This window comes from Cololabis saira, chromosome 2 (assembly GCF_033807715.1).
Source record: "Cololabis saira isolate AMF1-May2022 chromosome 2, fColSai1.1, whole genome shotgun sequence".
In the NCBI taxonomy this organism is placed as follows: domain Eukaryota; kingdom Metazoa; phylum Chordata; class Actinopteri; order Beloniformes; family Belonidae; genus Cololabis; species Cololabis saira.
In genome coordinates, this window is record NC_084588.1 from 44,829,132 (window position 1) to 44,840,269 (window position 11,138).

The window sequence follows — 11,138 nt, forward strand, 5'->3', positions numbered from 1 at the left end:
TATGTTCATGTACAGACATTAGTAATACATGTCATCAGGTGGGGGGAAAACGGAGCTCATACAACGTCCCGAGTGGACAATCTGTGGGCCTGCTGGGCCACACAGTGGAACAATGCTGCCACCTAAAGAGGAACAATGTGCTGCATATATATATAAAAAATGATTTCCAATTTCAACAGTGTTTAAATGTGGCTGGAGTACCATTTGCTGTGTGTAATGTAATGGAAACATTTTAAAACCACATTTTAATGATTGAGTATATTGTCTTGATTAAATGGGGCAAATATGTGAAAACAAATAAATTGAAGTTTTTACAAATACTGGATGTTTCACATAATAATAATGATAATGGAGAGAAGAGAATCTTCATTGTTCAGTGACTGAGTGGGTTCATGCTCCTCTGCTCAGACATCCAAACCCAATGACCATGTTAGAGAAAACAGCTCAATAAAACATACAGCACTTGGAGCCACGACGGAAGACTGGAGGTTTTTATTTCATACTAGATCCGTCAGCGCCCCTCTGTGGCCGTGCAGCCAAACAACAAGAGGCAGGTTTACTTGTATGGGCAACGTTTAAATCTTACAAAAGACCATGTTTAATCACATTAGAGAACAGAACTTTGACTTTTTGAAACAAAAATGAGGCAGGCAACTGGACACAACTCTTTTCTTTATCTGCATTTTCCTGAAGAATACATCCGATATTATGGTATCATACCATTAACATTAAGATTTATATTAAAAAAATCTGTGAAATTGAGTTTAATACAATTAATTTACTGTAAATATAGCAACATTCTTACATTCCACAATATGATAATGAACTGACTGAGAAGAAATATACAGAAATATCACTGAGATCATAGAGGGTGACATTTAAAATAAAGTTATAAAATTACTCAGGATTTTCGGTTCACTTTAAAGTTTTTAAACACAAGAAAAACTATAGTGAAAAATTGTTTCATCCAGACAGTACAGCAAAAAAGCACTAAATAATTGTATTATTATTATTACATTATGTATGTGAGAAAAAAATAAGAAAATGTTCCTTTTGATTTTATTCACAAAAAGTCTTAGAACTATAATTAATTACATTAGCACATAGCTCTCATAATGGAGCCTCTACAGTTCCAAAACACTTATATTATATTATATATATATATTATACTAGGCTGCAAAAAAAAAAAAAAAAAAAAAAACACTAAAAAGGAGACGCTTAAAGCAGCACAAAGGAACGTTAGTCATTTTTAGCTCAGCGCAGAAGGTAAGTTGCGTCTACGATGCTGTCCAGGATTACACTTGTTCGGTCTTCGGTCTCTTAAATAAGGATTTGTCTTTCATCCACGTCTGGCATGACGTCTACGCAGCTCCGTGAGCTACTTTCATCATATTTGATGTGTGACACAAGTGTTTCACAGTTGTATCAAGGGAAAACTGGAAGTTATTTTGGCTGTTTTTGTTTTTTAGGGACGGAAGACCAACACAGCTGGACAACATTTCCCAAAAGTAACCAAATGTTCCTTCAATTGAAACTAAAACTGTGATGTTTTGACATAAAAATAAAATGAATTAAAGTCATCTGTGCTGCTTTAATTTAATTTGAGAGTATGACATCAAGTGAGGCTTCTGGGTTATAGGAAACACAAATGACTGTGAGTCTCCCCCGCCCACCTGCATCGCTGTTAAATTGACAACAGATGCAATTATCCAGTCTGAGTAATTGGTTCATTTTCTGAGGCGTAAATTAAGCATCTCCTTAGAGTTTTTTTTTAACAGTATATACATTTCAAATTGAAAAATAAATTAAATAACATTGTGATGAGATTGAAAATAACATTGAGATGAGATTATGTAAACCTAGCCATGTATTCGCTTGCCCTTTAATACAGCAAGGCAAAAACCAGCTTTACTGTATGTTTAGAAATCAAATCAGCTCTATTAGATGGTTTGGACCCTCGGAACTAAAACTTTGGCAGTTCATCCCCAGCACCTCTGATCTCCTGGATGCTACACCTGGTTGTCGTTGTACTGAGGGCTGGGGTACGGCTCCTGCATGGCTCCGGTCGCGGCCCCCATGGCGGCCTGCTGGGCCGCCGCCTGGACGTGGGGGTTCTTCCAGGCCCCGGTGGCCCACTCCTCCTGAGCTTTGGACATGCTGGCCCCGGTGCCCCGGTAAAAGTTATGGATCTGGGAGCACAGGAAGATCATGATCACGATCAACGTCATTATGAGTACAGGTCAGTATTAATTACAGTCAGATAACACAAAAAGGGGGTTATGAGACACTAATATTCACAACGTTGACATTTGTGGATGAGTTTGAATTACAGGACTGTCTCAGAAAATTTGAATATTGTGATTTTCTGTAATGCAATTAAAAACACAAAAGTTTCATACATTCTGGATTCATTACAAATCAACTGAAATATTGCATGCCTTTTATTATTTTAATATTGCTGATCATGGCTTATAGTTTAAGAAAACTCAAATATCCTATCTCAAAAAATTTGAATATTCTGGGAATCTTAATCTTAAACTGTAAGCCATAATCAGCAATATTAAAATAATAAAAGGCTTGCAATATGTCAGTTGATTTGTAATGAATCCAGAATGTATGACATTTTTGTTTTTTTTAATTGCATTACAGAAAATAAAGAACTTTATCACAATATTCAAATTTTCTGAGACAGTCCTGTGTGTATATATATATATATATATATATATATATATATATATATATATATATATATATATATATATATATATTTATCAACCAAAATCTTATTTATAGAGCAGTTTAACATGCCATAAGACAACTGAATTGCTGTACTGAATAAAAATACAACAAATAAAACCCTAAGATAATAATAAAAGCAGTGAGCAAAATCACTAAAATAGAATATTCTGGGAATCTTAATCTTAAACTGTAAACTATAATCAGCAATATTAAAATAATAAAAGGCTTGCAATATTTCAGTTGATTTGTAATGAATCCCGAATGTATGACATTTTTGTTTTTTTAATTGCATTACAGAAAATAAAGAACTTTATCACAATATTCTAATTTTCTGAGACAGTCCTGTATGTCACATGATTCTAGCGTTTTAAAGACAAAGCCTGCTGCTCTGCTTTACCTTGGTGAGTGCAATGAAGGACAGCGAGGCCACAGCAGTGAACATGATCGTTGGGATCAGCATGACCAAAGCAATAAAGATATTGTAGCTGAAGAAGGAGATGGTGGCCAGCCAACCACTAAAAAGAAAGACATAACTGTTACAAAGTGTATTTTAAAAAGGCGGAATATGAACGCAACAGCCACTGATAGTATCTCTTTTGGATTGTGTGGTCCTCATCCCAAAAACCCATCAACCAATGTTAGAATGTGAAATACAAAAAAATATTTGTATATTTTAAGTAGTGTGATATAAAACTGACAAGTTTAATAGCTCGTGCAACATCCAGCTGCACATGCTGACATTTACAAATTTTATGGAGGCTGTCATAATATTCATTTCTGATCATCAGCCTGAGTCATGTGGCATTTCGAGGATTACTTTAACAGCCTCTCAAAGTCTAATAACAGGACTATCGTAAAAAAGTTACAAGGGCAATATCTGATGATCTGTCACCATCATGGGAATGAAAGCAGCTTTTGATTTGACCTCAACCAAAGTGGTTGTTTGATTTAAAAATGTTCCAACATCTTAATAGTAGACATTCTCCTTCAGTTTTTATATCATCGGCTTTTGTCAAACAGTAGTGACTGAATCTCTTACATATGCACATAGATGTCTCCATGAATTTAAATAATGGCTGTAATGGAAGACTGTCCTTGACTTGAGACTCTGTCTTTGTGTAATAACCAGTTCTTTTTATTTTTTTAATTCTGCGTTCTACAAGCAATTCGTCTGTGCGTGTATGTATACATATGTGTTACATATATATGTATTTTTTCTTTACATCAAAATGCATGTAATATATATATATATATATATATATATATATAATATATAATAAAAATACATCAAAATGCATGTAATATATATATATATATATATTACATGCATTTTGATGTATTTTTTCTCATGTATGCCTCAGCCCAACAATCGATCAGGCTTCTCTTCCAAATTATGACTCTGAATAATGTCAATCAAATTTGACCTTTGATTTTGTGGACAAAAAAAGCCATCATTAGTTGTTATTTAATCCTCGTAGACATCTGTGTGAAATGTTGCCTTAATTAGCAGAGTGATAACAGAGTTATAGCCAAGGGGCCAACAGTGTGCTCTGCAAAATCCCAGTGGCCTTTGACTTTATATCATAATCACAATTCTCTTGACAAGAAGCAGACGTCCATGTCAGAAGTGATGAAGAAGTGTGGAAACGCCGCCCAGGTGCTCCTGATAAGTCACCTTCACGTGAACAGAGCCAAACTGTCTTTGACCTTTGGCAACAAAAACCAGCGGTCCATTTCTGAGTCCAAACCAACCAAATTGGAAGAAAATTCTCTGGCGTTACTGCATTTTCAGGAGCGAGATGTGGATGCATGAACCAATGACATTAAAATCATGAACAACATATTAGGAGTTAAATAAAATGAATTTTTGTTTGTGTCCTTTTCAATCATCCAGCTCTTACCATACTCCCCATCCTGGGAGGCCTATGGCCTGAATGATGCTGATGCCAACTTGGGCCATGAACACAAAGAAAAACAGCATGAAATTGAAGGAGCTGTCGTCCCTAAAGAAAAGAAAAAAGCAAATAAACATTTAGGCTTACATACCCCTAAAGCTCTGAATCACACCCGTTTTAAGGGTACATTTCCTTTTTTGCATATAATACATGCCGGCAGGAGTAAGAAATACCATATTTTCCGCACTATAAGGCGCACCTTCGATGAATGACGTATTTTAAAACTTTTTCCATATATAAGGAAACACCATAAGGCGCACTAAATATATGGTGAAATACCGTACTATAGTGGCTGGGGTTGAGTTACGTATCTACCTGATGGAGCTGTGCTACAGGAAATGCTACAAAATCCTACAGCAAATGCAAAAAAAAAAAAAACAAGAAGAAAAGTACCGGATGTCAAACTTTATTAACAAAATAAAAACCAGCTTTGCTCCGTCTCGTCAAAGTCGCCATTATGCGAGTCAGCGTCGCTGCTGTTGTCTTGAACGTCTGTGACGATTCCTGACGTTTTTAGTGCCGTTACTTCGGCGACACCAACTACATTACCCACAATCCCCCTGACTACAGTAATAGAAATTACCGTAATGATCATATATAAGGCGCACTGCATTATAAGGCCGGTTTTTGAGAAAATTAAAGGCTTTTAGGTGCGCCTTATAGTGCGGAAAATACGGTACTCTGTAATTTAAAAACTGACGTGTCCAACTTTAATCACATGACTAAAAAGCATTTACCTTCATCTACCAAAACCTTCCTATTACAGTCTACTGATCTTCATGCTTAAAGCACACCGTTCATGTGATGATTTTAAAACACTACTTCAAAACACTACCGCAACATTTGCACCGGTTACATCATCATTAAAGACGAGCGTCTGAACTACCTTTGACTTACTTGAAGGCCTTGTAGATGGGCCTGAACCAGCAGACATAAGAGCAAGGAGTGAACATGATGAGCCAGATCAGGGCCATTCCAAAGTTGGTCACTCCACCTCCACCAAACATCCAGACCAGACAGCCTACGAGATTCACAGCTAGTGTGGCACTATTTACTGTAAAGTTAAAATACAGATATTTCAGTCTTAGATAATAGGAACAAACAAGAGAGAGAGAAAGAGAGAGAGAGAATATATTTAATAAATGCACATGCAAATACCAAAGGGAGGTGGGAGAAAAAGTGGAAACGAGGACAGCAAGCATTAGAATTATATTGCTCACATGCTGGTTTGTGTTCAGCCTTTTAACTAGGACATTTTCTTTAAACTACACTTGGGGCTTATTTGAGCCCTCTGCAAAGCCGTCCCTTTCTTTTGTCATTAAACCATTAAAGATGGCCACTCAGTTCAAGTGTTGGTCTCCAGAGAAATTACAGTGATTCAGAAAAAAAATTGCAAAGCCAAACACAGCTGGAACATTACTGCTGTTTAGAAAAACATCAAATGCACAGCAGAAAAAAAATGGCTTCAAATGATTTGAATGAGAGGAAACTGAAAAGCCCTCGAGTGCGAAAGCCATCGTGCATATCACACTTGCACATTGTACTGTAGCATATAAGAAACGAGAGAAAAGCAGCAGAATGTTTTCATGCAGGAAAGTCAATGATTGTACATTCAGACAGACTGGGATTGGACTTTCAATACCTCTTTATGTTTACTGTAATTTTTTTTACAAAGGAGAAGGGATCTGCAGAGAGAAAACAGGTTGGCAACATTAAAGATGGTTATGGTTCTTGTTAAATTCTGTTCTATTTCATGTCCCTTACAGTGCAGTCAACGCTGCATTGCTCCAACAGCATTTAAATGGGGTCAAAGATCAGATGAAACATTACATCCATACCCAAGTGTAGGCCTGTGTTGAAAAAATCGATTTCCCAATTCTAAATCGATTCTCATATTAATTCCTAAAAATCGATTAATATGTCTAAAGATCGATTTTTTTTTCTTTTTTCTTTTATTTATTTATGTATTTTTTTCATCATTACATTACAACTTTTGGTTATTTTTTTGTTTATCCCCAAAAAATGAATGTTTTGTTGGACACGAGAATAACTGGTGCCATGTTTTTGCCTTTAAATATGTTTAAAGGTATGAAAACATTAAAGTGTTAGGTTATAGTTGCATAAATTGTCTATATTTCATTACTTTATATACTGTCTTGGGGTTACATTTGTAAAAAATGCTAAAAACCAAATGCTCAAAAATTAAAAACCAAAATAGACCGAAAATGGAACATATAAAAACGGAATGTGGGAAAAAAATAAAACTCTCTGTTTCCTCCCTGGATCTGTTTGGTAATTCTGACCCACACATGTTTCTGAAAGCAGTTCTATCAGCATTCTGGGAGCTGATTGGTCCTTACAGCATCATTAGCTGCAATACTTGCTGTTGAATCTCAATATAATACTAGTATTAATATTTTGCATAACTACAGTCATATAATTCATGCAACAGCTCAAAAAACAGTTATTTAATAACACTAACCCAAATCAATATCGGAATCGAATCGGATCGAATCAAATCTTGATAATCGATTCTGAATCTTAAGAATCGGAATCAAATCGATTCTTAACATTTGAATCGATCCCCAGCCCTACCCAAGTGCCAGCTTTTTTTTTTGTTTTTTTCTGATTGTTTTTATATATTTTTACATGCTACGTAACTGCTCATTGTTATGTACCACGTCAACTGACCCGATCCATACTATGACTTAAATGGACTGACATTTAGGCTTAAAATATCTGTTTGTTTTACATAGCTTCGTTGGCCCCTGTACTGACACTAATCACCATTTTGCTGAAAAACACATGTTCTGTTCTTACTACAATCTACTTTGGTTTATTTTGGTCCGTAATGAAAGTTTACACTCCATGCCATCTAATAATAGACCGAGACTGTTTTAACTCCTGAATGTTCCTTTAAGCTTGGGCTCTGTCTTGCTCCTCCCCCTGCCTTCTGTCCTCCTGCATGAGCTCATGAACGGGAAGGAGCTTTTAACGGAGAGAACTGTCACAAACACCATTGTGCCTCTGATTTATAGTGTAGTAACTTTGATTAAACTGCCTTTGGCATAGACTTTTAAACACAATTTTAGTGTTAACAGCTCTGCTGAAAGCATGGCCATCTGGTCAATGCTATGACTCATTAGGAAATAAACCAGTCAGGACAACACAGACACAGCCAGTTAAATCTGTTTGCACCAATGCAACCTCTGCAAACCATTACGCTATTGTTACATATAGAAGTCCTAATCATAATGTGATCACAAAAGATAAGTATTTTAAGGGTGTTGCACCAAAATTCCATTGAACAAACTACATAATGTTTGATATATACGCTTAAAAGTCTAGTAATTCAATTCATAGTGTGCCATAACTAGTTAAATATGCCATGGAACATCCTTTAAAGCCACTCACACATCCACAGGTGGTACATTTTCTTGCACATGCTGCGGTGTTGATCAGGGATCTCTTCAAAGTCTTGGTAGAAGCATGGCTTGAGAGGGATGAAGGCAGGCAGTGGAGGGAAGTTGGCCTCTGCAACAAATGGTCCAACCCCAGACATAAGATAAGATAAGATAAGATAAGATAAACCTCTAATAGTCCCACAGAGGGGAAATTTGCAGTTTACAGCAGCAAAGGGGATAGTGCAAAAAACAAGAGGCATCAATAGAGAAGTAATAACACAGTAATAATAATAACACACTATAAACAGTAAACTGGTATATACAATAATAATAATAAGAAGAAAAATAAATAATAAGAAATACTAGTATATAAAAAGATAACAGACAAATATATACAGATGGATATTTACATAATTGCACGTTGCAGTGAATGAAAGATATTGCACATTATTTCCCTTTATGTACATTTATTTGACATGTTACTAATAATAACACTAAAAATAATATAAAGAATAATGAATAATGATAATTGCACTTTTTTTTCTTCTTTTGAGTATTTAATTACTGACCAGCCATGTGCTTGCAAGGTACTTTGCTTTTAGACTTAGTCCTCCCTCAGTTCCTTCAATCTGTCAAAAAAGGAGAGGTTAGTGTGGCTGGGAGATTTCTTTGAAATGCACATCACATAGATCTCATTTCCATTTCATCAGTATTTTTTTGTTTGCACAGTCTTTTTACAATAAGGAAGGGGTTAACAAAGGTCATGGCTCCTCGTATCGGCGTCGTTTCTGCTGGAGGATTTAGTGTGCGACCCCTGCAGCCACGTTGATTTATGGTCGTGCGTTACACCGACGCAGAGCCCTCGGCGTAGGGCTCTGCGTTAACGCGGACCATAATTCAGGTTTAACACGCGTCTGCGACAGTCACACGCAAAACTGCAAACCCCCTGAGATACAGAAGCGCATATGATGGATGTTGTGACTGAGGCTGGCTATCATGGCCGGGAATTATAGACTCCAGCAGAAACCTAATCTGCTTACCTCCTCCCGAGAGCAGCCGCTCCTCTGTAACGCTGTAAAGCTTCACCTGCTCGGGACGAGAAAAACGGCGCAACGGCGGTCCGCAGGTTACCTGCACGAAAACTAACACACTTTTATATTACTTTCATCTGCAAGGTGGAACTGCGATAATACATTCAAGCTATTCTAACTCTCGACCAATCACCGTGCATATATCCCCGGTCACGTTGATTCAGGCCAATAGGCGGATTATTTTAATCCTTGTCGTTGTAATGTTGAGCCAATCAGCGTCTCGGTCTCTGTCCATGGTGCTGAATGTGGGATTAGAAACACCAACGGGACATGTTAGTCCATGTTCCAGACCAGATATCAGCACCACTCAAGGTGACAAAATTTACCAGAGCTGGGTAGAGGAGCCAAAGATTGTACTCAAGTAAAAGTACTGTTACTTCAGAATAATATGACTCAAGTAGAAGTAAAAAGTAGTCATCCAAATAATTACTTGAGTAAAAGTGAAAAAGTACTTGGTGAAAAAACTACTCAAGTACTGAGTAACTGTTGAGTCTGATTTATTTTTTTAACACAACCATTCAAGCAGGAAAAAGTACAAAATAATCATCTTCAGGCAAATTAAATCAATAAAATAATAAAATAAATTCAAATTAATTAATAAAAAATAAAAAATAGCTTAAATTAAAATAATCTTAAAGTAGATTCAAGTACTTAAATAAAAATAGAATCAAAATAGAATAATAGAATCAAAAAACACAGGACGAGATGTTAAACTGTCCCTTGTGCCAATAGGTGTGAGCACTCATTTGAGATTTGCCATGTTGTTGGGAGTGGTATGTAATCAACAGGTCGGGTTCTCCGAGTTGTGTGGGAGATGAGTCTTGGCCAGGGTAGAATTTCAGGACAGCCGGGCAAGAGACACATCTTCAGTAGTGTATGCCCTTGCATCATTGGGTGTTTCGGCCTTCCAACACTATACACCCTCCACAAGGGTGGCCCGCCACAGGATGATCAGTCCTCAGCTTGTGTCCCATGCTCAGCCGCCACCGAAATCCATCCTGTTAATCTGATGTTGGGGCCCAGCACGGGTCCTTCCGCTTGAGCCAAATCCCAGGGGCATCAATGGGGTAAGCCAAGGTATGGCAGCCGCCACACCTTGGCTTCAAGGGGTTAAATGTAAGTGTTTGTTTTTTTAACTACATTTATGGAATTACTCTGTGTCTCTTTGTATTGATTATTATATTACTTAATACATATAGAATAACTACAAATGCAAATCAGAACAACATGATTTCATTAGTTATTATACACTGCAAAAACTCAAAATCTTAACAAGAATATTTGTCTTATTTCTAGTTATAATGTCTAATTTTTTGTCAAAAAAAATCTCATTACATTTAAGACAAGACTCAAAAACAACCATTTTCACCTGTGTCAAGTAGATTTTCACTTAAAATAAGTAGAAAAATCTGCCAATGGAACAAGATTGTTTTGCTTGTAATGAGAAGATAAATCTTGTTCCACTGGCAGATTTTTCTACTTATTTCAAGTGAAAATGTTTACTTGAAACAGGTGAAAATGGTCAAATAACAAGTTATTTTTCTGGTAATGACTCTTGTTTTAAGTGTAATGAGATTTTTTGACCAAAAATGAGACATTCAAACTAGAAATAAGACAAATATTCCTGGTAAGATTTTGAGTTTTTGCAGTGAGCGAGACTGCATTTTGAAAAGTTTCAATTTTCTTGACCACACAGATAAGCTGCATAGCAGACTTCTGTGATGAGTATTTGCTGGACGTGTTGATTGATACTCTAGTTAAGTTATACCAGGGCTAAAATGAAAAAGCTACAGGTGGCATACAACGATGCTTTTGGAATTTTTCTAAAACTCCCTAGATGGACAAGTGCAAGTGAAACGTTTGTGATCAGTGATGTACCCACTTTCCATGCTGTACTGAGGAATTTTATGTTTAGATTTATGTGTAGACTGAAGGAGTCAAAGAATGTT

At 36.4% G+C, this 11,138-nt stretch overlaps 1 protein-coding gene across 1 annotated transcript; it reads right to left on the bottom strand.

Annotated features, from left to right (window-relative positions):
* Positions 1-734: 734 nt before the first annotated feature.
* Positions 735-9,398, bottom strand: scamp5b (secretory carrier membrane protein 5b). Its single transcript, XM_061711325.1, has 8 exons — positions 9,323-9,398; positions 9,139-9,240; positions 8,668-8,727; positions 8,109-8,228; positions 5,592-5,748; positions 4,641-4,742; positions 3,137-3,254; positions 735-2,189 (listed from the first exon to the last, which is right to left on the bottom strand). The coding sequence occupies exons 3-8, from the start codon at positions 8,672-8,674 to the stop codon at positions 2,010-2,012; spliced, it is 684 nt and encodes a 227-aa protein (XP_061567309.1). The 5' UTR covers positions 8,675-8,727; positions 9,139-9,240; positions 9,323-9,398; the 3' UTR covers positions 735-2,009.
* Positions 9,399-11,138: the final 1,740 nt, after the last annotated feature.

Coding starts and splice junctions, on each gene's coding strand:
- scamp5b (XM_061711325.1), bottom strand. Junction 5,749..8,108: donor AATGTACCACCTGTGGATGT/GTGAGTGGCTTT, acceptor TTAACTTTACAG/TAAATAGTGCCACACTAGCT. Junction 3,255..4,640: donor CTCCCAGGATGGGGAGTATG/GTAAGAGCTGGA, acceptor CTTTCTTTTTAG/TGGTTGGCTGGCCACCATCT.